This window comes from Phodopus roborovskii, unplaced genomic scaffold (genome assembly GCF_943737965.1).
Source record: "Phodopus roborovskii unplaced genomic scaffold, PHOROB, whole genome shotgun sequence".
Taxonomy (NCBI): domain Eukaryota; kingdom Metazoa; phylum Chordata; class Mammalia; order Rodentia; family Cricetidae; genus Phodopus; species Phodopus roborovskii.
In genome coordinates this window covers 21,827,157-21,855,116 of record NW_026125059.1, presented here as the reverse complement: position 1 = coordinate 21,855,116, position 27,960 = coordinate 21,827,157, and the positions used below count along the sequence as shown (strand labels likewise).

Here is a 27,960-nt window from a genome sequence, read left to right as displayed (position 1 = left end):
AGAGAGGCTCTGAGGACACAATGTCTACTTACGTAGCAAGGATCAATTTGTACTTCCCACTTTGGGAACAGTACACAGGGTCCCAAGACTTCTAGTAAATAGATTGTAGGGGGTTTTGTTTTGTTTTTGTGGGTTTTGTTTTCCTAACAAACAGGACTGAACTATTATTATTAGTAGTAGTATTAAAATTATTAGTATCGAGACAGAGTCTCATTACTTAGCTCTGGCTAGCCTAGAACTTGCTATGCAGACCAGTTGGTTTTGAACTCATGAGATCCATCTGCCTCTACCTCCTGAGCATCAGTGAACTTTCCTATCAAGGACCAGATAATACTGTCATCTTTAAGGGCCCTGAAGTCTCTGTCCTCACTACTCAGCTTGGCAGCTGAAGCAGGAAAGCAGCTATAGATATACAGTAAATGAGTGGTGCACATTTCACAGCTCCAAAGGCCTTGTGAGGGAGGAGTGGTCCCACCAACTCCCCACTCTGTATCTCCCAGGGGCAGGACCAGGTCAGGGACCTGTGTTAGTTTTTTGTTTTGCACATACTTGATTACTAAGAAAAGAACAAGATCTCCGAACTGTGAGCAAACATTACAGTAATGACTCTTGAATGTGTTTAATTCTAGCTGCAAAGGAGAAGGAAAAGAATAAAGAAAAGAAATTCAAAGAGCTTGTGAGAGTGAAGCCAAAGAAGAAGAAGAAAAAGAAAAAGAAAACCAAGCCTGGTAATTTTCCCTGGAGGGCTTGCCTACTTAGGAATGACTAGCAGACCTTTCCTAAGGCTTGTGGGCTCAGCATGGGCCCTGGAAGAGGGTGAGGTTGAGGCAGAACACTTAACCAACTTTTGAAGAGATTTAGCTTATTATTATTGCATGTGAATTCATAATGTGTGTAAGTGAAGGTGTTCACATACCACAGTGCACATGTGGAGGTCAGAGGGCAGCTTTCAGGACCTAATTCTCTTCTCCCACTGTGGGTCCAAGAATTGAATTTAGGTCATCAGACTTGTGCAGCAAGCTTCTTTTCCCTCTGAGCCATTTTGCTGGCCCCTCAGTCACATCTCAGGTTTGACTAACTGTCATAAATGCCTCCCCACTTGTTACATCAGCCCTTGTGCCCTATTCGGGGAAGTATATGGATGTGCACAGGAATAGCTTTTTACATAATAACTCTTTTTTTCCCCCTTGGTAGTTTTGAGACATGGTCTTACTCTTTAGTTTAGGCTAGCCTAGACCTTACTATGTAGCCCAGGTTGTTCTCTGACTCAATCCTTCAGCTTCAGCTTCCCACGCACTGAGATTACAGGTGTGCATAATCTTCATAGTATACTTGTGTAACTGTTAAACACCTAACTCAAGAAAAGCTTCAGTTCTTGAAAAGTGTTTCAGTCTCAACAACAGTGGGTTTTTTTTTTTGTTTGTTTGTTTGTTTGTTTGTTTGTTTTTAAATCTCTTCCAACACTTGGGAGGCAGAGGCAGGCAAATCTCTGAGTTGGAGACCAGCCTCCTCTCTCCAGAGTGAGTCCCAGAACAGCAAGGGCTACACAGAGAAACCCTGTCTCCAAAAAATAAATAAATAAATAAATATGTCTCTGTTCAACCTTAGGAGATAGAGCAATGCCATGTTTTATTCTCGATGTCCCTTTTGAGCTTACAAAAGCCATTTTACCCGAAAAGAAGGGCAGGGGAAGGAGGAAGTGACTGCCCTTCACCCTCCCTGCAGTGTGCTGCCCCAGGCCCTTGAGCTCTTTGAACTTCAGTCTGCTTGCTGTTGGGTTGCTTCTGGGATGCCTGATGGTGCCTGGCTTTCTTATTGTGCCTGATGCTGTTCTTGTAGAATGTCCCTGCAGTGAAGACATCAGTGATACCTCCCAGGAACCTTCTCCACCCAAAGCATTTGCTGTTACCAGATGTGGATCCTCACACAAGCCTGGGCTCCATATGAGCCCACAGCTCCATGGTTCAGATAATGGAAACCACAAAGGAAAACTGAAAGCTTGTGGTAAGAGCTCACTCTCACCTGATTCATCACCTCCTGGAAAGTATGTGGTACCTGACCAGTGGTGTTGTGTAGGGTAAGGAAGGACTCAGGTGACTGTAAGTAATCAGGCACTGAGGTCTATCTAGCCTTATCCCTGCAGTTAGCCTTGTCTCTTTCCCTATGATCCACAGAACCCTAAAGGTGGCTGTGGACAGAGATGGCTATAAGCCAGGTCCTGGCTGCCTGGGGACAGCTAAAGAGCATTTTCAAATCCTTAGGGTGATGGTGTGTGTGGCTCACAAGAAGTCACTCTTCTGATAGTGAGCTCAGTGATTCTGGGGGCCCCTTTGTGGTCCCTTAGTGAAATGAGGACATGTAGCTCTGCCCTTGGCAGACAGCATGCATCATTTGAGCTGTTCCAGTAACAAGCCCTGAGAGCGGTGTCCCATTTCCAGGCTATGGAAGTCCCTGGAGGAAGGGCTGAGACAGTGTGATGTGCAGAAATGTTATCTGTGAGTTTTGAGCAGTGACTGTTGGCCCCCCTTTCCTTCCAGAGGAGGATAATTTGAGCGAGTCCTCTTCCGAGAGCTTTCTTTGGAGTGATGAGGAATTTGGTCCAGATGTCGATGTGACCACCAACCCCGATGAGGAGCTTGATGCTGATGACCGCTATGACTTTGAGGTGGTCCGTTGCATCTGTGAAGTCCAGGAGGAAAATGACTTCATGATTCAGGCAAGTATATCTCCCAGAACACAGGTTAGTGGAGGACAAACTGACATCCGAGAGGATATGAATGTGAGGCCTGCAGTGATAGTGAGCTGTGTCAGCCGCCCCCCGGTGTGGGTGTGCACTACTCACAGCAACAGACTGAGTTTGCATTTTGGTTCAGCTTTCTGAGAATTCTAGGCTGCTCTAAACAGAATGAGAGAGGAGTCATTGGGACTAAAGGGGATATGGAGTGACAATTCAGTCTTCTTTATAGACAGTCTTCTCTTGGACATAAATTTTCCTTGTAACCTGAAGTAATAGAGTCTGATTTTATAATTTGTCTGCCACTGTTACTTGGTGTTACTTGAGGTAGGGGTGTGTGTGTGTGTGTGTGTGTCTGTCTGTGTGTCTGTCTGTCTGTATGTCTCTGTCTGCTGTCTGTCTGGGCGGCAGCAGGTGTTCCCAATAAATGACAGGCAGCCCACCATGCATTAATACTCTGCATAAGCTCTATCCATTAGGAAGAACAGTCCCAACCCCCTTGGTGTGCTTTCTTTGTTTTTTATGTACATGGCATCAAATTTTGAAATTGACTTGATTTAATGTACATAGTTGAATTTATTTGTTTTATCCTTTTAGTTGATGTCTTTTTATGCAGAGTCTCTGTCTTTGTTATTTTCTATTGCTATGATAAAATATCCTGACAAAAGCATCTTATGGGGGAAATTAGAGGGGTAGCTAGGGTATAGTATGACATGGTGGCAGGAACATGAAGCCAGTTCATTATACTGCATCATCAGTCAGAGGAGTGGAACTAATTAATGCCTGCCTTCATGCTGTGCTGGGCTTACCTTCTCTATCTTACAGTAGGTGGCCTAGGGAATGGTGCCACCTGTAGTGGGAGGGTCTTCCTCTTGACCTACTACCCATGATAATCTGAAATAAACAGACCCACAAACTAACCTGATCTAGACAATCCCTGGTTGAGAGACTCTTCACAGGTGATTCTAGATTCAAGCTGGTGAAACTAACCACAGTCGCACTATGGCCGTTTGCCCTCAAACTTGCTGTATTCTGTCTCTGCTTCCTAAATACTGAGATTACAGTTGAATGCTACCATATATCTCTGCTTCCTAAGTATAGACTTTTGTGGTTTCTTCTAGAACTTTGGCTAGGACTTCAGAGATTTCATTTTTTTTAAGAACCTTATGCTTGTCTTAGGTGGGTGGTGGTGGCGGCTCACATTTTTAATCCCAGCACTTGGGTGGCAGAGGTAGGTGGATCTCTGTGAGTTCCAGGCCAGGCTGGTCTATGAACTTTCTGCAGTTTATTTTGGTGTGAAATGGGGGCTGTGGCTTCACAGTTGATTGGCAGCATAAGCTGAGAGATGGGAGTGTCAGCAGTCTGTCTGGGGTCAGTACTATTTAGTTAATCTAAATTTTGGTTTTGAGACAGATTCTAAAGTATACCAGGCTGGCTTTGGTCTCACTGTGTAACAGACTGGCTTCATGTTCCACCACATCTCACAGTCTAAATGCTCTTCATGTGTGGCCTGTACCAGGGCTGATGGCCTCATATGGGCACTTCAGATACAGCTTTTGGGACTAAAGAACTAAGAACTTTTTAACTAACCCTCCATGTGGTCAGTGGTAGGTAGAAGTCATTAGGAAGTGCTCCCTCCTGTTCCCATTCACCCTCCCTCTAGGTAAGTGGCCACACTTCTAGGGACTTCCTGCATTCTAAGTTTTATTGCTTCTTTAATCTTCACAGTGTGAAGAATGCCAGTGCTGGCAGCACGGGGTCTGCATGGGATTACTGGAAGAAAATGTGCCTGAAAAATACACCTGCTATGTCTGCCAAGACCCTCCAGGTAGAGATCTCTGGAGCCGGGTGCAAGCAGTATGTAACCTCCTCTTAGCACAGCAGCTCTTGAGACACCCTGTCTGTGCTCTTACGGAATTTCTTTGCTGATGGCTAGGTGAATTTCCTCACCTTTGTTGCAAGCCCACCTGGTGGCCAGCTCTCCTAAACCCAGCAGTGAGGGAATGTGTATGAAGATGCTTACCTAACAGAAGGCTTGACCTTGATCTAGAACATTTCTTTAAATGTACTGAAGGAAAAAAAAAAAAAAAAAAAAAACAAGCTATTGTAAATGATACGTACAAAGTAGTACAGCAGTCTAGAAGTTCTGTAGGTCTGGCTGAGACTATCCACAGTTTTGAGTACTCCATGAATTAGCCCATCATTCATGCTCAGGGCCTTGCTGGTCTCTTGTTCCAGTTTCAGCAGTGAAAAGCTTTCCTTGAGAAATTTGAGGGTTGGCATCTAGCTCTGTTCTTGGCATTTCAGGATGTTGGAGAATACACCTGCCTACACTGCATCACTGCCCCTGGGAAGGGAGACAAGCTCTGGAGAGGAAAAGCCAAGGCATGGTGTATACAGTTTCTTTTGGGTTTTTTTTTTTTTGGTTTTTGCCTGTGGCTTTGGAGGCTGTCCTGGAACTCAATCTGTAGACCTGGCTGGTCTCAAACTCAGAGATCTGCCTGCCTCTGCCTCCTAAGTGCTGGGATTAAAGGTGTGCGCCCCCGCACCGGGCTGGTGTATACAGTTTGTCACCACTCTAAGCAGTGTCTTGCTTAGTTTCTTAGCAGGATCAGTTGGTTTTGTGATTAACGGGGGTTATCCATGGCTTTTGGCTGTCCCTTCTACCATGCCCAGTTTGTTTAAGAGTTTTTATAGTGACTGAAGAGTAAATGGCTATCTTTGGAATGTATTGTCTCCTGAGTTTTGGAGCAGGAAGTACTGCTGAATCCCTGTGCTTATGTTTTCGTCCTTTCTAATGTAATGAGCAGGGCCCCTGGAGCTGTCCAGGTCACCTGTGATGTAACAGATTAGTTAGGATCTTGGGAAGGGGCTTGAAGCCTTCCATTCACTGGATAAATCCATTTGAGACCCTTTGCCAGGCTCTGGGACAGCAGCCATCAATGAGATGGTTCCTTTTCTTAGGGCTCTTTAATAGGATTGGGAACAGGAAACCGAAGTTGAAGCAAATTAAACACAAGTCTGTGTGTTCAGGTGAAGTTGGGAGAGGGAGTGATGAGGGAGAGCCTGAAAGGCCCTTTAGATGCTGGATGGCCTTAAAAAGGCCAGCTGGAGGAGATACCAGTCCCGGAGAGGCCTAAAGGAATGGCACTTTAGACAGGTGCAGTAGAGGAAAGAGGTCAGGCCAAGAAAAGGATTTTGTGTGTGTGTTCTCCTAAAACTCAGAAGAACCATAGGGTGGGACAAGAAGAGCAGGAGGGCACAGTCCTGTGGCCTTAGTAGTTAGTTAGGAGTTTGGGTTTCCTTCTGTGAGCCGTGAAGGTTCCAAGTGAAGGACAGTAGAATATGACTGAAATAAAATGTAAGCAAATCCAGCCTACCATGGGGTGAGCATCCCTATCCCAGAACGCACCAGGCTCCCCCACCCACCCACCCCATCCCCCCGCCTTTTTTTTTTTTTTTTTTTTTTTTTTTTTTTTTTTGAGACAGGGTTTCTGCCTTGGCTGTCTTTGAACTTGCCAGACTGGCCTTGAACTTACAGAGATCCACCTTTCTCTGCATATAGGCATAGGCATATAGGCATATGCCACCACCGTCCAGCTTTTCTTTTTGGACCACCAACCAACTCCCAAATCATGACACAGAGACTTCTTATTAGTTTTGAATGATCAGCCTAGCTTAGGCAGGCTTCTGGCTGGCTCTTTTAACTAAAACTAACCTATTTCTCGTTATTTACCATTTGCCTCAGGACTTTTTACCTTTCTTTCATTCTTTCTGTGTAACTTACTTTCACTGCTTCTCCTGTCTAGCTGCCTGGCAACTGCCTGGCTTCTGGCTGTCCCTCATCCCTTCCTCTAGTTTCTCTTCAAACCTAGATTTCTCCTCCAATTTATTCTTGCTCCCTGCCAGCCTATCCTTTTCTTGCCTAGCTATTGGCCCTTCAGCTCTTTATTAGACCAATCAGGTGAAACAAATGTAACACATGTTTACATAATTAAACAAATGTAGCATAAACAAAAGTAACACACTTTAACACAATTAAAGTAATATTCTACAGCATAAACAATGTAACACATCTGAACTTTCCAAGTGGAAACGGGAGGAACAGGAGTTGAAAGCCAGTCTAAGCTATATAGTTAGTTTGAGATAGTCTAAGCCACATGAAACCCTGTCTAGAAAAACAGAGGGGAGGAAGCAAAAAGAGAAGGGAGATAAGGAAGGAGGGAGGAAAGTAAATCAGAATTGTGCTCTGGTTGCCCCTGTGGCCTTCGGAAGGGACTGTGCCTTACTCCTACCTTATCTCCAACGCCTAGCAGAAGCCAAGCATAGAGCGGGTGCCAAGTAAACGTGAACAAAATAACAGGATCAGTCCATTATGGAAATTCATGAGGATTGAACCACTGATGGGCCATGTTTGATCCTCTTTTAATGTCACGCTTTAGGTCAGAGGCCTGGCTTCAAGTACTGGTATGACAAGGAGTGGTTGAGCCGGGGACATATGCATGGCCTGGCATTTCTAGAAGAGAACTACTCCCATCAGAATGCCAAGAAGATCGTGGCCACCCACCAGCTTCTCGGTGATGTGCAGAGAGTGATCGAGGTGCTTCACGGCCTGCAGCTCAAGATGAGCATCTTGCAGTAAGTGTGGTGCCTGCAGCTTTGGGCAGGGATCCCCTGACTCAATTCAGTCAGGTTTTGAGAAAGTGGAAAGCCTTAAAGTCAGCCCTAACTAAGGCTGATAAGTGTAGACCTGTACCAATAGTTCTGTTACTGTGCTGAGCATGTGGCTCGGGTAGTGTTTGCCTAGCATGGGTGGGTCTCAATGTGATTACCAGTGCCCTTGCTCTGCCCCTTCCCCATCATTATGTAATGAACACACACATACACACACACACACACACACACACACACACTCTTGTTAAACGGTTGACGTTATTGAGGAATATTTGACATGTAATTAAGTTCACTTATTTTAAATTGAATTTGATAAGTGCATAACTCATGTAACCAACACCATAACCAGGACATGCTGTGTGTAACACAAGTTCTAATAGGTCTTAATAATAAAAGCCCAGAGTCAGATATTAGGGGGTGAAAACTGAAAAGTCAGAGAAGCAGAGCAGCCAGCCACTAGAGGTGTTAACCTCTATGAAATCCACAGATTGAAAAGAGGCAGAGTTACTGTCTCCTCCTGCATGTTCACATGTACTGAAAGACCCACAGAGCGTGTGGACCCTCACACCCCAATTCAGGAAAGGCACCCCCCCCAATCACTCACGAGAAGCGGTCTTGATGCAAAAGCATGAGGTCTTTTATATTCCAAGTGCACTGGGGTCCGCAGCCATACTCCACGTGGGGGTAGAGGACTGGGGAACCCTGGATACAGGATTGAGACAGCTTTTATAGGGTTACAACAAAGCCTGCGCATCATAAACCAATCATCTCATAGCATCCGGTGTGGACCAATCAATTTGAACTATTCAAGCCTGCGCTTAGCCCAGGACGTCTGCTTTTGCACGGGCTTCTGGGTGGTGTGACAAGGCTCATTTCCTGTGTTCATTCACTCACAGGTGCTGTCATAAACAGTCGAGAATGTGACCTCTTGCCTACTCCTGGGGTCAGTGGAAAGTTAGGCTAAAATTTTCCATTCTTACAGTACACATACACACCCCACCACCCAACAACATCAAAAACAAAGCGAAATCTCAGTGTTCTTGTTTCCACTGAGCACAGTATACTGTGATGTTTTTCTCTCCTGTTCTTTTTCCTCTTTTACAATTGACTATGATCTGACACATGAATGTAATGACCCTCAGTTGAATTAGAAGTCCAGAAGGAATGGTTTCAGAAGACTGTGACGTCATTTACAGAGTTCTTCGCATACAGTGTCACAGTCACTCCTCGCATCAGATACAAAGAAGGCTGTGCTGTGTGATGGGAATCTCTATTCTTACCTGGACCACCCTTTTCTTTGAAGTTTGAAAACAGAAAACTGTAAAAATCTTTTAGAAATGGTATGATTAATATCCATGCATACTTTAGCCACCTGCAGAACCATTGCACTCTGGTAACTGGGTGTTGCATGTCTTTAATCCCAGCACTGAGGAGGCAAGACAGACAGATCTCTGTGAGTTTGAGGCCAGGTGGCCTGTAGGGTGAGTTCTAGGACAGCCAGGGCTGTTTCACAGAGAAACCCTGTCTTGTAAAACCAGAGGTGGTGGGGAGAGAGACTGAGACACTGAGAATCTACACCCCAGTGTGGCGTGTGGGTAGAGGCTGTTCTCCTCATGGGAGAGAGTTTGTAAGTCAAGAAGTTTTGCGATGGTCCTAGCTATCCTCAGAACTGTTTGCCATCCCCACAGAAGCAGGGAGCACCCTGATCTGCAGCTGTGGTGCCAGCCCTGGAAACAGCAGTCTGCGGAGGGGAGAGTGCACTCCAGACACATCCACATCACAGACACCAGGAGCAAAGATGAATCCCCGAGCTATAGAACTTTGAATGGGGCGGTGGAGAAGCCCTTGCCGCGGTCTGCGGAGGAGTCCTATATCACCAGTGAGCACTGCTACCAGAAACCCCGCACCTATTACCCAGCTGTGGAGCAGAAGCTGGTAGTGGAGACCAGAGGGTCTGCCCTCCATGATACAGTCAACCCCCTCTGTGAGAATGGTGATGATCCCCTCTCCCCTCGCCTGGGCTGGCCTCTCGACCAAGACAGGAGCAGAGGGGACAGTGACCCTAAACCCAGCTCCCCAAAGGTACGTATGTGGCTTGCCTCCTCTTACTCTTAGTGGGTGAATGCTTTAAGTCCTCCTCCTGGGCTAACCGTTCTGTGGAAGGTGCTTGTTAATAGAACTTTTAAAATTTGCTCATCAGAGGGTTTGGTTTTGTTCTCCCCCCCCCCCCCCCCCATTAAGATAGGTACAAAGTCAGGGGACCCATTTGAGCCAAAGGCCCTAACTAAGTTCCAGAAAATCCCACAAAATGGCATAGTTTGGGGGTCAGGGACAGAGAGGGGAGGTATCAAGCAGAGAAGTTGATTCAGACTACCCTAACCTTCTACTCTAGCCCTGCTCTAGGCAGCTCTCAGGTTTCCAAGAGGCTTCCTTCAGGCCGGGGCATCTTCAGGACCTCCTGAGCTTATGGGTTCAGTCCTGAGGCAGTTGTATTGATGACAGTAGATGGGAATCAAGGGCATTCTGGCAAGCAGTGCTTTTTCCCAGGGTTATAAATGCTGGCCACTTGGCGAAAGAGCAGGCTGTTATCTGCTCGGTGATTTAAACATCATTGCATGCCCAGGTGAAGGAATACATTTCCAAGAAGGTCCTGCCGGAAGAAGCCCCTGCTCGGAAGCTGCTGGACAGAGGCGGGGAAGGGCTGGTGAGCTCGCAGCACCAGTGGCACTTTAACCTGCTTTCGCATGTGGAGTCTCTTCAGGATGAAGTCACGCATCGCATGGACTCCATTGAGAAGGAGCTGGATGGTAGATTCCTTTCTTGGCATCACTCTTGTGTTTCCCTTCCCCTGTGTTGGGACAAATCTAATTCTACTGTTTTTCTAACTTTTTTTCCCCTGTGGTTTTTCGAGACAGTATTTCTCTTTGTAACAGTCTTGGCCGTCCTGAAACTCACTTTGTAGACCAGGCTGGCTTCAAACTTACAGCTTGCCTCTACCTCCCCAAGTTCTGGGATTAAAGGCATGTCATCCCAATTTAGCTGCACAGAATCACCTGTCCAGGAAATGGTACCACCCTTCCTGGAAATGGGACCACCCATTGTCCTGGAACTTGCTCTGTAGACCAGACTAGCCTTGACCTCACTGAGATTCATCTGCCTCTACCACTTGCTGGGATTAAAGGCATGCACCACCACTGCCCAGCCAACAAGTCTAACTTGTAGTACTTTGTTGTCCACTTATAAAATGGTGCTATTAGGTGTCTTGCTTCACTTTTGCAATCTCTTCTTCAATGGGGACTATGCAGGGCTGAGTAAGTAGCTCGGTGGCAGAGTATATGCTTAGCAGGAGGGAGCTTGATTCCATCTCAGCCTCACAAAGATAAGTAAGACATATGCATAGAAGAGCAACTGGCGTTGGCTTGTTGGAAACATCAGAGCACATTTTTGAGTCTGTGAGGAATTAAGATTTTTTTTTCAAGGCTGGAGAGAACTAGCTCAGTGGTTCGGAGGACCCAGGTTCAATTTCCAGCACCCACATGGCAGCTCACAACTGTCTGTAACTAAAGTTCCAGAGGATCTGGCACCCTTACACAGACACACATGCAGGCAGGACACCAGAACATAAAATAGAAATAAATAAATCTTTAAAAAGATTTCTTTCAAATGTGCATGTATGTGTGTCTGTGTGTGTGTTGGTATGTGAGCACAGCTTTGTGCCACAGCATAGTGTGGAGGTCAGAGGACAACCTTGGGTGTCCATCCTCATCCTCTGCTTTGAGGCAGGGTCTCTTGCTTACCACTACATGAGCTAGGCTTGCTGACCTGCAAGCTTCTGGGGAGTCTTATCCCCTTTGTTTCCAATTCTCATTTCTCTGTAGATTCTTTTGGATTTCATTTGTGCTGCCACATCTCACTTTATGTAAATTCTGGATTTCAAAACTGGTTCTTAAGCTTCCGTGACAAGTTTGTTATCTGCTGAGCCATTTCCCCAGCCTAGAAAATTACCTTGAGCTTTAAAAAAAGGGGTGGGGGGAGGATTTTGGATCTCAATGTGTAGCCCATGCTGTCCTGGAATTTGCTCTGTAGCCCATGCTGGCCTTGCCTGGTCATATTAGTTGTTGAGTCAGGGTCTCTGTATGTGGACTAGCTAGGCTTGTCTTATCTCTGCCTCCTGTTTGGCTGAGATTAAAGTTGTGCCCACCACACCGTGCTTATACTAACTTCTTAAAGAGAGAGAATAAGTATATTTTGTGCTAATAATTATGCAGCAAGTATTAATATGAAGCAAGTCAGAATTGACAGTGATTTAACAACCTTAAGGTCCCTGTAGATGCTTCATTTTTCTGGCAGGTCAGCCCACCCTGTTTATATGGGAAAGCTGTACAAAGTCTGGTAATGACTCAGCTTGGGCTTCAGAGCCTTCTGGGCTCTCCTCTGGCACAATAGCAGATAGCATTGTGTGGCTAGTTAACATAATTAAAATTGAATACAGCTGGGCTGAGGCTGGCACCGTTAATCCCAACACTCATGAGACAGAGGCAAGTAGATCTCTCTGAATTTGAGGCCAGCCTGGGCTACACAGCGAGTTCCAGGCTAGCCAGGACTGTTTCACAGAGAAACCCTATCTTGGGAAAAAAAGAAAAAGTTAATATAATTCAGATGCACTCCTTAGTTTCACTCACCCTGCTTTAAGAGCTCAGCAGCTGTATCTGATTTGGCTGGTGGCCACTGTATTGGGGAGTATAGACAGATTCCTTCTACCACTAATTAGGATTTCAGACCCACACTATGACGAAGCATTTATATTGTTAGCAATGTAACCAAATACCTGACAAAAACACATTGAGGGAAAGTTTGCTTAAGTAGCTAATAATTTCAGAGAGTCCAGTCCACAGTCACGTGGTCTCTATGACAGTGAGAGTATGTCGTGAAAGCACCTGGCTATATCTTGGATGAGAGAGGAAGGGATCCAGGCATAATTGTCAAAGGCACACCCCTAGTGACCTAATTTCTCCTGAGAGATAGCATCACCAGCTAGGGACCAAGCATTAAACACATAAGTCTGCTTTCCGTGCAAACCCTAACATCAGAGCTTTGTGCCCTGAAGTGATGCTTTGTGGGTGCTAATATTGGGACTGCCTGGGTTGAAATGGCCTTGTGTTGAGGTTTTTATAAGTCGAGTTCACTCACTCAATGGTCTTCTCTCTCTCTCTCTCTCTTCTACCTGCAGTACTGGAGAGCTGGCTGGACTATACTGGGGAACTGGAGCCCCCAGAGCCGCTGGCCAGGCTTCCACAGCTCAAGCATTGCATCAAGCAGCTGCTGACTGACCTGGGCAAGGTGCAGCAGATTGCCCTCTGCTGCTCAACATGAGATTGGGCACCCAAGACAATTGGAGCACAATCCTGGCATGTCTGCCGGGGGAGCTTTGAATATTTAAATAAATAAACTTAGATGCTGAATGCACGTGACACTGACTGACTTCAGGGATTTAGCCAGGAGTGTGATGGACACTGGGACAAAGAGACCACTTTGGCTGCTGGAGGGCAGGGCACTCTTGATCTGGAAGTGGACCACAAAAGCAGCGTATAGTCTTAGAACCGCCTTCTGTGCACATCGTTGAACGAAAGCGAGTCTTTGCACGTCTTCACTTGGAATCGTGCCACTGGTGATAAATGGAATGAGAGCCAAAAAAAAAAAAAAAAAAGGAAACAGTTGTAAATTCCAATTGCAGTTTATTTAATTGACTTTTGGGTCAGGTTAAGGCATGTGCCAACCCCTCTGGTTTCTCTGCCTGGTGTGATATATGGGCAGCAGGCACCGTCTTCATCTTTCAGCTCCATTGGAATGTTGGGACTTGACTGTGCCGTGCAGTTTGGGAAGGAGAGCAGGGGCCTTGAGGGCACTGCTTCCTCGAGACTTCATTTTCTTGCCACGTCTCTTGCATGATTTCACGGTACAGGGGACAAGGTTTTATGTTGTTTTCTAGCCCAGAGTTGGCTGGGCCATGGCTTTGGCAGCCATGCCGAAACTGCTGAAGGAGAACTAGCATCTTGCTGCAATGAGAATCTACAAGGAATCCCAGAAGGAAGCAGGCAGGGTCTGGAACCCAAAGGACAGCATTTTCTACACACGTATTAATTCCAACAACTTCCCACTTCTGTTTAAAGTTTAAAAATGTTTCCCAAGATTTTGAACTTTACTGTAAAGATTTGTTACAAAGAATGTGGGAATTACCTTATTTTATATTGTCATCAGCAACTTGAGATTCTGTGTGCCGCTTTCCTCCTCTCTGGAGCTGGCATTCTCAGAGCTGCTGATGCACTAACACTTTCAATTTCCTGTTTGTATTACTTGTGAGGTCAAGGTGATTATGCTGCTTAAGGTCCAGGTACAACCTGTTTGTACCTTAGGAGAGAATATTTGTGTTGTTTCGAAGGTTCTGGTTCCATGTGTAATTGCTATATTGTTTTGTTTTACCTTACTAGGCAAAGTTTAAAAGGTTCATGCTTTGAGAACTTCATTTAACCAGTTTTTGCATCACTAAAGGCAAATATCAGAGTACCTTTATCCATCAGCACCCACAGATTCATCATGAGTTTTGGAATCTGTAATATTTTAGGTGGTAAATGTCAAGGAGCCAATGTCAGTAGCTAATAATAGTAGCAGCATCTCCAGCTGCCTTGGCATAACAGGTCATTGTGGCTGTCAGTTGAGGCCTATGTATGGAGAAGTTTCAGGAGTGAATGCCCTGTCCAGTGGTTTGTTCACCATCTGCTATAAAATGAACTGCAGGGCAAGCAGGAGTTGACCTGGCATAGCTTAGGGAGTGTGTGAACATAATGAAGCCAACACAATCCCTTATAAAAGTCTGCTTCCCCCTGCTAACATGTTTCTGTTGTGGGAAGAAATGCTCCCGGAGTCAATGTGACATTGGTGTTTTGGATGATTTATTAATAGCTGCATTTTGAGAACTGGATGATGATTGTCTGAAATGGGAAGAACCAAGATAATTATCTATAGCTACAACTGTGTGAGGTATGATGATTGTTATATTAGATATTGGGGACAGAGAGATGGCTCAGTTGGTAAAGGTGCTTTCCACCAATCCTGCTGACCTGAGTTCAATCCCCAGGACCCACATAGTAGAGAATTGACACCTCAAAGTTGTCCTCTGACACACATACACATAATAGACAACTGAAATAAAGGTGTTAAATTAGGTTTTTTTTTTTTTTTTTTTTTTTTTTCCTTTTATGTAACTACCCTTGAGTATCACATCTGGGGAAGCTGTAACTTTGAAGGCAATCAGTTTTGTCTCGTTTTCAAAGTTGAAAGCAGAAACTGAATGATCCTAATTTTGCCATGTGGTCATTGCTGGGTTTGTCATTTAGGTTTTGTGAAGGAAGTAATCTTGTTTCATTGTGACTTTTGTTCTTAGGGAAGCAAAACAGAGTCCCCATGTTCTGATAACCTCGGTTCTTCCCTAACTTAAAGCCATGTTGAGGGGCTCCACTCCTAGTTCCTGGGTCACAGTGAATTAACCCCTAAGTTGGAGCACTGGAATCTGTCATTTGCAAACAATGTTGATACCATTTAGAAAGATGTGCACTACCTAAGTTCTGTCTGTTAAGAAAAACTATCCATCCACCTATGGAAGGTCCCCTAGACATAACAGTTCTGGTTTGATGAATCATTTAAGTATGCAAGGTGGATCCTGGCTGAGCCAGCATTGCACTGTGGATATGTATCTGTGTTTACGAGCTATTAGACAGAAGGCACTGTACATAGGAGTGTTGCTCTCAAGCAATATTCGCAAAACATGCAAACTTCTGTATCTAGAAAAAAATAAAGCAGGTTCTTGTTGCCATGTGTCAGTCACACATTACTGGAGTATAAAAGGTTGTGATTTTTGTTTGCTTTGTTTGTAGGCAAGGTCTCATATATAGATAGCCCTGACTGACCTAGAACTCCCAGAAAACACCTGCCTCTCCCTCAAGTGCTAGGATTAAATCCTATGCTATCACACCCAGTTGTTCTTCAGATAGCCTTGCTATGTAGTCCAGGCTTGCCAAAGTTGGGCTTCAAACTTGCAGTCATCCTGCTGTGGCCTCCTGAATGCACCATCGTTACCCAGCAAGAGTCAAATGCTTTATCCTACTCTCAAAGTGTTATATAGTCAATGCCTCTTATAGCACGCCCGCTTTTCTATGATAATCCATACACGGAGACTTGTAGTCTCAATAAACACCATGAAGTAACAAAATTGTTTCAAATAATCTAAAGCTAAATGGTCATACCAGCAAATCTGGCTCACGCATTGTGGTGGAAGCTGCAGATTTACTAGTTTTGGTTGCAGGAAGCAATGCAAGAAGGGGCCCTGTCTGGGCGGGGGTGGCACATGCCATTAGTCCCAGCGAATTCAAAAAACAAAAATAAAGATGGGGTCCTGCCTTCCCTACAGAGATTCACCCTCTACTGGAATCTGCTGCTTCATATAAACGCAAATGCACACATCCGCACAGCAGAACCCTCAAGGAAAACTGATTTTCATTCCTTGAAAAATTCCTTCCTTTGGTAGAGTTGAGGGTTAGAGGAAGTTGTTAAAAACAGGAGTCCCCTGAATACATTAAAATGAGGGCTTCTAGCAATGGTACTTAACACCTTGAAAGCTCATTCAATTCCCGAGTGAAGCTAATAAAAGGAGAGGAATAGGCAGAAGTACTAAGGAATTGGGAGGTGTCCACTCTTAACCTCTTCATGGTATATATTCTGGTCATGTTTTTAAACCTTAAAGGTCATAAACTGTATTACAGTTTCAGGCAAAACATTTCTCTAATATAAACAGTTGCACATGCAAAGCCGGTAGACCCTGACCCCAGCCCCTACCTCCCGAATGCTGAGATTAAAAGCATGAGCCATGACACTCAACTCAGCTAACAGCATTTAACAGGGACACTTATTTTACTGCCCAGTTTCCAAAGCACTATGTATTGCTGTCTGCTCAAGATCGGATACTAGATAGTATAGGGCAGAGTGTAGTATGGAACACTAGACAACCATAACCGTCATTAACGTGGCCTTTTGCAAGACACAAGCTTAGAAAGTTTAGAAAAATATTGCCCATTGTGGTAGAGGGATGGCCTAGATGTAGTCAACAGGGTAAGAAGGGAGAAATTTCTCTCCTAAGGGCAAAATCGTGCGAATCCACGGTGGTCCAGGAATAGCCAATAAAACCTCTACAGGCTCCCACAATCCTCTATCAACTGCAAAGGCGGGGAATAACCTCCGGAAATAAGCCCAATAAATAAAGGACGAATGAAAAACACACCAGACCACAGGAGCTGTCAAAATTCAACTTTCATTAACTCAGGGTAGGGTATCAGTCCAAGGAGCCCCCCGGCTCCGCTGCTCAGCCAGTGATGCGCACATCCGCGCGGCGCCGCAGCCGCCGGGCCCGGGCCGCCTCGGGCAGGATGGCCTGCAGCTGCTCCTGCACCAGCATCTCCACGATCTGCTCCTTAGTGCGGATGTCAGGCCGCAGCCACTGGCGGGACAGCTCCCGCAGCTGCCGGAAGGCTTCCCGGGGCCCCGCCGCGTCCTGGTAGCGGAACTGCCGGAAGCGCTGGCGGAACGTCTCGGGGCCGGGCCGGGAGGCACCCGGCCGCGGGGCGGCTTCGGCCTGCAGCGCCGCGTCCAAAGGTGCGGGCGTGCCAGGGAGCTCCGGCGCCGCGGGGCTCACGGAGTCGGGCTCAGGGTCGGCACAGTCACCGGCTCCTTCCTGCTGCTCGGGCGGCGCCGCGGGGCTCCGGGCGGCCAGGCTGGGCTCCGGCGACGCCATGACTACGGCTCTCGGCGTCACCCTTTGTCCCGCAACGGCGGACTGGCTCTGCGTCTGCGCGGAGACGGGGAAAGAGACGCGGGCTGAAGGGCAGAGCCCGTGCTGCCCCAGTGGGGCGCGGGCTCAGGAGAGGGCGAGGGCGAGCCCAGCTTACCTCCACCTGCGAAGCTCTGCGGCGGCCGGAAATGGGCGACTCCGCGGGCCTCCCCAGGAGCGGGCCCAAGCGCCACATGCCGGAAGCCACGCCTCTTTTCAGTCACGTGAAGTTTGACCGGACCAAGGTCTTGTGGTTCGCAGATGTCCAGTCTTCGGAGAGTAGCGATAGCGACTCTGAGGACTTCCTATACCAGGAGAAGCTGCAGAAGAAGGAGGCGGAGAAGGTGGAGATGGACCAGGAGTCGGGTTCGGAGTCGAAATCCGGGTCCGAAGTGGATTCCAAGTCGGAGTGGGAAGAGATGGAAGAGGAGTTGTGGAAGGAAAGGAAGAAGGTGGCGACTCTACCGAAGGGCTTGCAGGTGACCTGCGCCTGCTAGGCAGATGCTTGGACCAGGATCAGGGAGTAGCGTTGATGGTCCTGGGTAAAAGAGAGTGAGGGCTGGCCAGGGGCTTGTCGGATGACCTGGGCGGGACAGCTAGACACCGGCTCTGACAGTACTGTCTCTCTCAGCCGTGGTGGCGTGGCACATGCCTTTAATTCCAGAGGCAGGAGGATCTCTTTGAGTTCGAGGCCAGCCTGGTCTATGTAAGAGTTTCAGGACAGCCAGGGCTTCACAGAGTAACTCTGTCTTGAAAAAACAAGTAAAAGAAAGGCCTCCCAAACCAAACCGGTAATTTTAGATTTAGAGGCCACTCCTGAGTTACAGAGTGAGCTGAGACTCTTAAGTACACATATGCATATCTTCTCGCCTGCTTAAGTGCAATTGCACTCACCTTATTTTGAGGATGACAAAATACTTGGGCAATATTCTGTTTTTTGTTTTTTTGTTTTTGTTTTGTTTTGTTCCATTTTCCGAGACAGGGTTTCTCTGTAGCTTTGGAGCCTGACCTGGAACTATCTCTGTAGACCAGGCTGACCTCGAACTCTGAGAGATCCACCTGCCTCTGCCTCTGCCTCCTGAGTGCTGGGATTAAAAGCATGCGCCACCAGTGCCCGGCTTGGGCAAGATTCTAAAGATGTGTCCCCTAGCACAAAAGCAAATGCTTGAGGGTTGGTTCTTTGTCATTTTTGCTTGTCCTCGAAAACCAAGAAAGAGGTGGTTCTATGGGTGCTACTTTTTAATTGTGGGATTAGTAAGTGAACTGTAATTACGGTGTCGTTGTCCTTTATGTACTTACTGAACCTTTGAAATGTAAATACCCCGAGTTGAGATGTATTATAATGTAGAATACTCATGTGTCTGTGTAGGAAAAGGGTTTTTTGTTTATTACACATTGGAACATGTTATATTACTTTGTATATATTGGGTCAAATAAACTATATTATTATACTTAATTTTACATACGTCTTTTTATTTTTGAATGCAGCTGCTATGAGAATTGAAATTACACATATGGTTTGTGGTCTATAGTTGTACACCTGCTGTCTAGCGTGTTGGAGTCAGGCTGTCTGGTGGCCCCCTCTTTGCAGGGTTTCCTTGCTTTAGCACCCTAGCGGTAAATAATGCCTACCTCCCAGGTGTTGGGAGGAGTGACTAAAGCTCTGGGAAAGATAGGCTTTAAAAAGTGTTTTCAGACCTGGGGAGATGGCTCAGTTGGTAAGGAAGGGTGCGTCCTTCAAAAGCATGAGGGCCCAAATTCCCCTGCACCCATGTAAAAAAAAAAAAAAAAACAACAACAAACAACACAGGCATGGTTGAACTCACTTATAACCCTACTACTGGGGCCAGAGACAGGTGGATCTCAAGAGCTGGTTCGGCAGCCTAACCAAAATCTATGCACTTTTAAATTCAATTTGAGGCCCTATCTGGAGGCAATAAAGAGAACAATAAAGTAATATGCCCTCTGGCCTTCTCACACACCTGTACACTTGCATGAGTGCATCACACAGAGACACACATTTTCATTAGATACATTGCCTACAGCCTCTGAACTAGTGTTTTTTAAACTATGAAATAAAAATTGTGGACGTCAAAACTGTAATCTCTGTCAAATTCTGGCAGATGGTATGTTCTGTTTGACAGCTTATGAGTAAGGTTTGTATCTCCATTTTTTCAGAAAAGGAACTGAACCCCAAAAAGGGACAGAAACCCCAGGTGATATGTTCCCTGGAGCTAGAGAGATGGTTGGTTAAAAGAACACTGGCCAGGTGGAGGTAGTGCACACCTTTGATCCCAGCACTGGGGAGGCAGAGGCAGACAGATCTCTTGAGTTCAAGACCAGCCTGGTCTACAAGAGCTAGTTCTAGGACAGCCTCTAAAACCACAGAGAAACTCTGTCTTGGGGAAAGAAAAAAAAGTTCATGCTGTGGCTAGTATTATGGCAGAGTCCTTGGCAGAGGTGGGCAGATCTCTATGATATTGAAGCTACCATAGTCTACACAATGAGTTCTAGGCTAGTCAGAACTGCATGGTGAAACCCTGTACCCACCCAAGTCCCAAAAAGAGTGCATACTTCTTTCAGTTTTCATCCTGAGGTAGGGCAGCTCAAACTCACCTGTAATCAGTTCTAGATAGTATAGGGCATTTTATGTCTCTGGCCTCTGCCGGCACCTGCCCTCAATGTTTATGCCCAAATGAACACTCTCACACACAATATTAAAAATTAACAAGTTGGAGGTGTGTCTGGAAGAAGTTACTGGCAGGAATCAGGTGAATATTATCAAAATACATTGTATGCATCTACGAAATTAAAGAATAAAAATATATTAAAAATAAAATAGAACCTTTTTTTTTGTAGTTCCCTAAGAACTTTTCTAGAGTGTATTGCCTGTACAAAGTCCTACAGTGAGTAAAACCAAAACTTGCCAACTGCAGGCTAGATGGGGAAGTGGGTAGGACTTGGAAGAAGGCTGAAAATGAAGTTGGAAAGTTGGCAAGAGAAAGAAAGTCCCAAAGAGCACACGGTTCATGGTTAGAATTTAGACCTTTTTCTCCTGAGAAGGGATGCCTGAGAATCAGGATTGAAATCTACCTCATTTCCATCCGTAGTGGAATCCTGGGCTGTTAGAGATGGAAGTGGGGACCTTTGATCTACATCAATCATGGAATGCTAGAAAGGAGAGGGAATTTGAAATTCAATTGAAAAACATTAAATTCATTTCTAAAGCCTTTATGATTTAGCATAGGGTCTAGAAAAATCTCTCCCTGGGGAATGTGCATATACTTCATATTATTTCAGGTAAGTTATATATATCTTTGAATTCACTTAGAGACTACTCAAATTATATGCATATGTATACATACACACATATAATTCTATTTTGCAGATTGAGAAGCCAATACCCCAAAAGGCAGAAAGTTGGAAGACTATCAAACGCCTAGTAAGTGGCTCCACGAATTTTTAGAATGCTATGCCAATATTGTTATCATATTAGCCCTTTTTATTCTAATTTAGATTTTCTTAGGAAGGGATCTTAAATCAGTAATTTCTTAGCTTCCAACACAAGCCCCGGATCTCAGTAAACATTCCATAAATATTGATTGATGAAATAAAATGCAAGCATGGATTCTGTCCCTTTCATGTAAAGGGAAGGCTTAAATATAATTCTCTGGCTTTGCCGAAGCTTTTCAAGTGTTTGAATTAGTATCCTAGTTAGCATTAATTACCAATTCAACACAGCCTACAATTATGTGGAAAAGAAGTCTTAATTGAGTATTCTGTCAGGTTAGTGTATGGGCTTGTGTGTAAGGGACTTGTCAATCATGTCACAGGGCGTAGCCCACCATGGGTGGTACCATTTCCTGGACAGGTGGTTCTGGGCTGCATAAGAAGGTTAGGTAAACTGGGCCCTGGTGGCACCCGCCTTTAATCCCAGCACTTGGTGAGGCAGAGGCAAGCTGATCTCAATGAGTTCAAGGCCAGTATGGTCTACAAAGTGAATTCCAAGACAGCTAGGACTCAGAAAACCATTAAAAACAAACAAACAAAAAGCAAAGTTACAAAAAACGGTAGAGAAATTGTGTGCTGGGTGGGCACACCTTAAATCCAAGCACTTGGGAGGCAGAAGCAGAGGCAGGTGGATCTCTGTGAGTTCCAGGCCAGCCTGGTTTACAGAGTGAGTTCTTAGACAGCCAAGGCTACACAGAGAAACACTGCCTTGAAAAACAAACAAAAAGAGTAGTAGAGAAATTGGTGGGGTTTTTTGGGGGGGTTGGTTTTTCAAGATAGGGTTTCTCTGTGTAGCTTTGGAGCCTGTCCTGGAACCTCTGTAGACCAGGCTGGCCTACGAACTCAAAGAGATCCACCTGCCTCTGCCTCTCTGAGTGCTGAGACTGAAGGCATGTGCCACCAGCGCCTGGTGAGAAATTGCATTCCTAATACAGTTCTTCAGTAGCAGCCTTGTTGGTTATGGTTTGAATCTGGAAGCTCCCTCCAGGGTCCTTTTAAACGCTTGGTCCTCAGGTGGCAGTGCTGTCTGGGATGATGGGTGATTATGGGAGGGCAGAGCCTGCTCAGGGTTCCTGCCCTGTGCTGCTGTTGCTTCTGGGCTGCAGGCACTAAACCTCAGCCTTTGTTCTCTCTACTCTCCTCTGACCTGGGATTGAAACTGTTGCAATAATCTTTGAGTGCTAAATTTCTCCCCATATTTAGATTACAAATATCTATTTGCTGCTTGGTTTCTGAGTCTGGACAATCAAGGATACTATACTTCTTTAAGCCCAAAGAGAATTAATTGGAATTATAAACATTTGCTTGTATATCACTACTTTTTCTTTCAGAAGTATCTTTGCTTTTTCATCACTGTAACCAAATATCAACTTCAAGAAAAAGACTTATTTTGAATTGTGGTACTTGGGCAGGTAGGGTAGGGGTGGGGTAGGCTTCTTCAGTTCTCCATGGCCAGGAAGCAGAGAAAGAAGAAAACAGGAAGAAGGTAGGACAAACCCTGCCCCCCATACACACTCAACCACTGTGAGGTGCTTCCCTCCTCTCGGTCACCGCCTTCCCCAGCTCCACCATCCAATAGTAACACCAGACTCCATCAAAGGATTAATTACCTCGTTCATTAAGGTCAGAGTCCCCAGGACATAATTGTCCTTAGACAGGCCATCTGATACACATACACAGCTGAGATGAGCTCCTAGGTGGGTTTTGTTTGTTTTTTCAAATCTTCAAAATATTTATTTATTAATTTTCAAATTTTTAGTGATGAACACCTTTAATCCTAGCACTCCAGGGACAGAGGCCAGAGGATCTCTGTGAGTTTGAGGCCACTTTGATCTACATAGAGAGTTCAGCCCTGTCTCAGAAAAAAAAAAAAAATTTGAGGATGGGTATTTTGCCTGGGAGTATGTCAGTGCACTTTATGCATGCAGTGCCTCTGGAGGCCAAAAGAGGGCATCAGATCCCCTGGAACTGGAGTTAGTGATGGCTGAAAACCACCACCATATGGGTTCTGGGAATTAAAGTCAGGTTCCATGTTTTTAATATTCTTAATTATGTGTATGTATGTGTGCACATGTGGGCATGTGCACATGAGCGCAGGTGTCCTCAGAGGACAGAGGTATCAGATCCCTGGAGCTGGAGTTTGAAGACAGTTATGGACCACAGGATATGAACACTGGGAACCGAACTCAGGCTTTCCATAAGATCATAGAGTGCTCTTAACTGCTGACACATCCCTTCAGCCATGAGTAGTTTCTCCTAATTATAAGTCAACAATGAAGACTAACCCTCACAGATGTGCTTGATTGCCAGAGTCCCAGGACAGCCTCTTTGCTTCCTAAATGAGGAAGCTTAAGCTCAGAGAGTAGACATGCTAGCCAGTGTGGGGTCAGGACCCAGGATTGAATGTGTCCTTCCTGCCACTTGGTACTGTCAAGCTTTGAACAAAGCTGGGTATAGTGTCACTCACCGCTAAATCACACAGAGAGAGATGGATTTCTGAGTTCTAGGTCAGCCAGGGCTTTAAGGCATGTGTCATCATTCCTGGCACTGTTTATTTTTTTGGTTTGTTTTAGAGATAGTCTTCCCTGTAGCCCAGGCTGGTCTCACTTGAAATTTAGTTGGTTTTTGTTTTGTTTTGTAACAGTCTGTGTAATACTCCTGGCTGTCTTAGAACTCTGTAGACCAGGCTGGCCTCAAACTCACAAAGATCTGCCTACCTCTGCCTCCTGAGTGCTGGGATTAAAGACATGTGCCACTACTGCCCGACAGTTGTTGGTTATTTTGAGAAAGAGTCCCATGCTTCCCAGGCCGGCCTCAAACTTGTTTTCTAGTCCAGAATGACCTTGTACTTCTGATCCTTCTGCTCTACCTCCTGACCTCCTGAGTGCTGGGATCACAGGAGTCTGCCCAGTGTGCCCAAACTGTCATTAAATGTCCTCTTCGGTGGCTTCCAGTTCATTCATGTTACAGGGCAGTAGTGACCAGCTATCCATCTACCAAGCTGTCTTCTTTTTCTCACCCAAAGCAAACTTAACCCATTGAAGAGCAATCTCCATTTATATATTCATAAATGAATATAGAAGTATATATTTGCTAATATTCCTTTCTCCTGGATTTTTTGGATTAAGGTATTAAGACAGAAAAAGACAAAGACCCAGGAAGAAATACAAAAGCTAGTAAGTGGTTCTTTCTTAATAATTGATTCACATGTCATGAACGTATTGACTATTTCTACCCTGTGGCTATTGCAGATAAAATTGTTGTGATGTTTGTGTTTGAATTTCAGTTGATTTAAATATGTACCCAGAAGTGGGATTCCTGGGGCTGGAGAGATGGCTCAATCATCTCAGGTTAATAGCACTGGCTACTCTTCCAGAGGCCCCAAGTTCAATTCCCAGTACCCACTACTGGCAACTAACAACTGTCTATAACTCCAAGATCTGACACCCTCAAACATGCAGGCAAAACATCAATGTACATAAAATATGAATAAATTATATTAAAAAAGAAATGGGATTCCTGGGTCAAATAGTAATTTGTATTTAACTTTGTAAGAAACAATCATACCAGCCAGGCAGTGGTGGCACACGCCTTTAATCCCAGCACTGGGGAGGCAGAGACAGGCAAATTTCTGTGAGCTTGAGGCCAGCCTAGTCTACAGAGTGAGTCCTAGGACAGCCAGGGCTATGCAGAGAAACCCTGCCTCAAAAAAACAAGCAAAAAACAAAGCAAACAAACAAGAAAAAGAACTCACCATACCATTTTGCACAATGGATCCATCCATTCTTACCAGCAATATTCAACATTTCCAAGAATTTCATTTGGGGGTTGCTTATGTTAATTTGTATTATTATTAATGTGTTGGTCCACATTAACACTCAGGAGGCAGAAGCAAGCAGATCTGAGTTCGAAGCTAGTCTTGTCTACTGAGTGAGTTCAAGGACAGCCTCCAAAGCTACAGAGAAACCCTGTCTAGAACTCTCCCCACCCCCACCCCCCCAAAAAATAAAGAATGAACAGAAAAGAAGATGCCTCCATGAGAGCAGGCTGTATTCAAGCCTGCAGGGTAGATTCTTAATCAGTGATTCATCTGGCAGGACCCAGCCCATAGTGGTTGCTGCTGGAGGTCCTGGGTTCTATAAGAAAGTAGAGTGAAAGCCAGGCATTGGTAGTGCACGCCTTTAATCCCAGCACTTGGGAGGCAAAAGTAGGTGGATCTCTGTGAGTTCAGACCAGCCTGGTCTACAGATCAAGTTCCAGAACAGGCTCCAAAGCTACAGAGAAACCCTTCACAAAAACAAAGAAAGAAAGAAAGATAGATAGAAAAAAAGAAAGCAGGTTGAACAAGACATGTGGAGCAAGCCACAAAGCAGCATACCCGTTCTCTATGTAGTCCTAGCTATCTTGCAACTTACTATGTAGACCAGGCTAGCCTCAAACTCACAGGGATCCACCTGCCTCTGACTCCCAAGTGCTAGACTTTTTGCCCCACCAAGCCTGGTTGGTATTATTCTTTAATGTGAGGTATTTGATTTCTTTTAGTTTCCATGAATAGAAAAAATATACTAGTACACATTAATTATAGAAAATGATGAGTTTCATTGGAACTTAAATAGAAATCTTTAACATGTGTTACTTATAGGCAAAGATTCAGGTTTTAAGTTTTAGTTCTCTGATTTCATTTGCACATAGATCATACCAGGGACCAGCTGGGATCCAGGTGAAGCACAAGCAGCTTCAGCCAATAAAAATCCCCTATGATGATACTTTCATTAGTATGTGTGCACATGCATGCTTGCACACGTGGGCATGCTTGTACAGGTAAGAAGGTGCATGTGTGTGTTCATGCATACCAAGGCCAGAGGTCAGTCAGGCTTGACTGCAAGCACCTTTACCCACTGAGTCATCTCTCTGACCACTCCACAACTCTTCATACGGGTTCTGGAATCAAACTCAGGTTCTTCTATTTATACAGAAAGTACTTTACTCCCAGCTCCATTACCTGCATTTTTGATAACCTGTTTTATCAAATATTTTTTATATTGAGGTGAAGAGACCTGGATGTTTTATCTTTTTCTTTTTTTATGAGCTGAATTCTATCTGTGTCATTTCTTGCATTTGAGGTATTCTTCAATGGCACCCTTGGACTGAGCTTATTTGCCATAGTCTTTAGCCACTACACAACTGCAACCACCCCCTTGGGAGGGGTTGCCCTCTTTATCAGCTTTGCAGATGCCTGCCCATTCCTCTAGTTTTCTTGCACTCATCAGCTTGAATTAGTACGAAGGACCTCCACCAACTTGACATAGACTCACCACAGCTGGATTGCAAGTACACAAAGATGGGCTTGGTGTGGGTCTAAGGCTTTGGCCGCTTTGAGAATTCCACACTGGGCCACTGTGGATGGGGGCTGCTTTTCTCTTGTAAGGCAATATGAACACCCATTACAGCTCCAGCTGCCATGCCTTCATTGGCCATAGCTGGGGCTCCTGGTGAAGCCCAGTCATTGGCACACTCAATCAAGCTTCTGCCTCTGTGTGTGACTTGCAGCAGGGAAAAGTGTGTTTTATTTGATGTTCTGATGAGCTAGAAATAACTGGTCCGGGGCTCTTAATTTAGGTTGGGCCGTGTTTGTAATTCTCTGTCATTAATAAACCTTTTAAAGAATTGTTTTGCCAGGTGGTATGTGCCTTTAATCCCAGAACTCGGGAGCGGAGGCAGGTGGATCTCTGTGAGTTTGATGCCAACCTGGTCTACAGAGGAGTTCTAGGACAGCCAGGGCCACACAGAGAAATCCTGTCTCAAAAAAAAAAAAAAGTTTTTTTTTTAATTTTTACTTTTTTATGTGTTATGGGTATTTTGCCTGCATGTATGCCTGTGTGTAAGAGTGCCTGGTGTCTGTGGAGGCCATAGTAGATCTTCAGATTCCCTGGAATTGGAGTTACAGGAATTACAGTTGGTGTCTGCCATGTGGATGCTGGGAACTGAATCAGGATACTCTGCAAATGCAGGAGCAAAAACAGTAAATGTTCTTGACCATGGAGCCATCTCTTTAGTCCCATTAATAAATCTTATACTTATAAGCTAGTGTAAATTCAGTGTCCTAGATGGTTCAAAACCTTGTTGCCAGGCAGGAGAGAGAGTTCAGTAGTTAGAGCATGTACTTCTCTCTCTCTCTCCTATATGTACAGCATTCTGCCTGCATATATGCAGGCATGCCAGAAGAGGGCACCACTTGTCATTATAGGTGGTTATGAACCATCATGGAGTTGAACTCAGGACCTCTGGAAGAGCAGCGAGTACTCTTAACCTCAGCCATCTCCAGCCCCTCGAGCGTGTAGTGCTATTGCAGAGCATGCTAGTTCAGTTCCTAGAACCCACTTCCAGGGCTGAATGACCGCTTGTAATTCCAGTTCCATGGAATCTAGCCCTCTTCCGGAGTCCACAGCACTCTCAACCACATAGTTACACATAATTTTTAAAAAGTAGATCTTTAAAAGATAGTTTTCTCTTTCTTTCCTTTCACTTTCTTCCATTTTAGGCAGTTCTCTTACTTTTTAGTGTTTGCCTACATGTATGTTTGTGTACCACCTATGTTCTTGATGCCCTTGGGGGCCAGAAGAGGGCAAAGATTCCCCTGGAACTGGAGTTAGCAAAAGGTTGTGAACCACCATGTGGGTGCTGGGCGTAGAACCTGAGAGGTACAGGCAGAGAGCCGGTGCTCTTAACCACGGTGCCATCTGTCTACTCCCCTCGACGGGTGAGTGTGTGTGTGTGTGTGTGTGTGTTCATATGTGTCCTGGTGCGGGTGTGTGTGGGTATATGTGGAGACCCAAGGTTAACCTATGGTGTCATTCCTCAGGAGCCATCCATGTTGTTATCATTGTTTTGGGGGTTTATTTAATTTTATGGGTTTAGGTGTTTTGCCGGAATGTATTTCTGTACACCATGCAGAGGCCAAAAGAGGGCATAAGATCCCTGGGACTCACTTATAGATGTTGTCAGCCACCATGTAGGTGCTGTGTGAGAAATGAACCCAGGTTCTCTGCAAGAGCAGCCAGTGCTCTTAATCACTGAGCTGCCTCTCCAGTCGCTGCCTGCTTTCTCGAGACAGGGTCTCTCATTGGCCTGGAGCTTACTATGTAGGCTAGCCTGGCTGACCAGC

General features: G+C 45.3%; 2 protein-coding genes across 2 annotated transcripts in view; one reads left to right on the top strand and one right to left on the bottom strand.

Moving 5' to 3' along the window:
- Positions 1 to 15,275, top strand: part of Phf20 (PHD finger protein 20) — a 99,175-nt gene extending 83,900 nt beyond the window's left edge. The window contains exons 11-18 of the mRNA XM_051188153.1: positions 630 to 728; positions 1,840 to 2,004; positions 2,538 to 2,716; positions 4,463 to 4,562; positions 7,177 to 7,372; positions 9,097 to 9,490; positions 10,032 to 10,215; positions 12,639 to 15,275. Coding sequence (XP_051044110.1) covers positions 630 to 728; positions 1,840 to 2,004; positions 2,538 to 2,716; positions 4,463 to 4,562; positions 7,177 to 7,372; positions 9,097 to 9,490; positions 10,032 to 10,215; positions 12,639 to 12,781 — 1,460 coding nt within the window. The 3' untranslated portion in view covers positions 12,782 to 15,275. The remainder of the gene's footprint in view (positions 1 to 629; positions 729 to 1,839; positions 2,005 to 2,537; positions 2,717 to 4,462; positions 4,563 to 7,176; positions 7,373 to 9,096; positions 9,491 to 10,031; positions 10,216 to 12,638) is intronic.
- A 1,475-nt stretch (positions 15,276 to 16,750) lies between these two features.
- Scand1 (SCAN domain containing 1) lies at positions 16,751 to 17,298 on the bottom strand. Its single transcript, XM_051188141.1, has one exon. The coding sequence runs from the start codon at positions 17,247 to 17,249 to the stop codon at positions 16,821 to 16,823; it is 429 nt and encodes a 142-aa protein (XP_051044098.1). The 5' UTR covers positions 17,250 to 17,298; the 3' UTR covers positions 16,751 to 16,820.
- Positions 17,299 to 27,960: the final 10,662 nt, after the last annotated feature.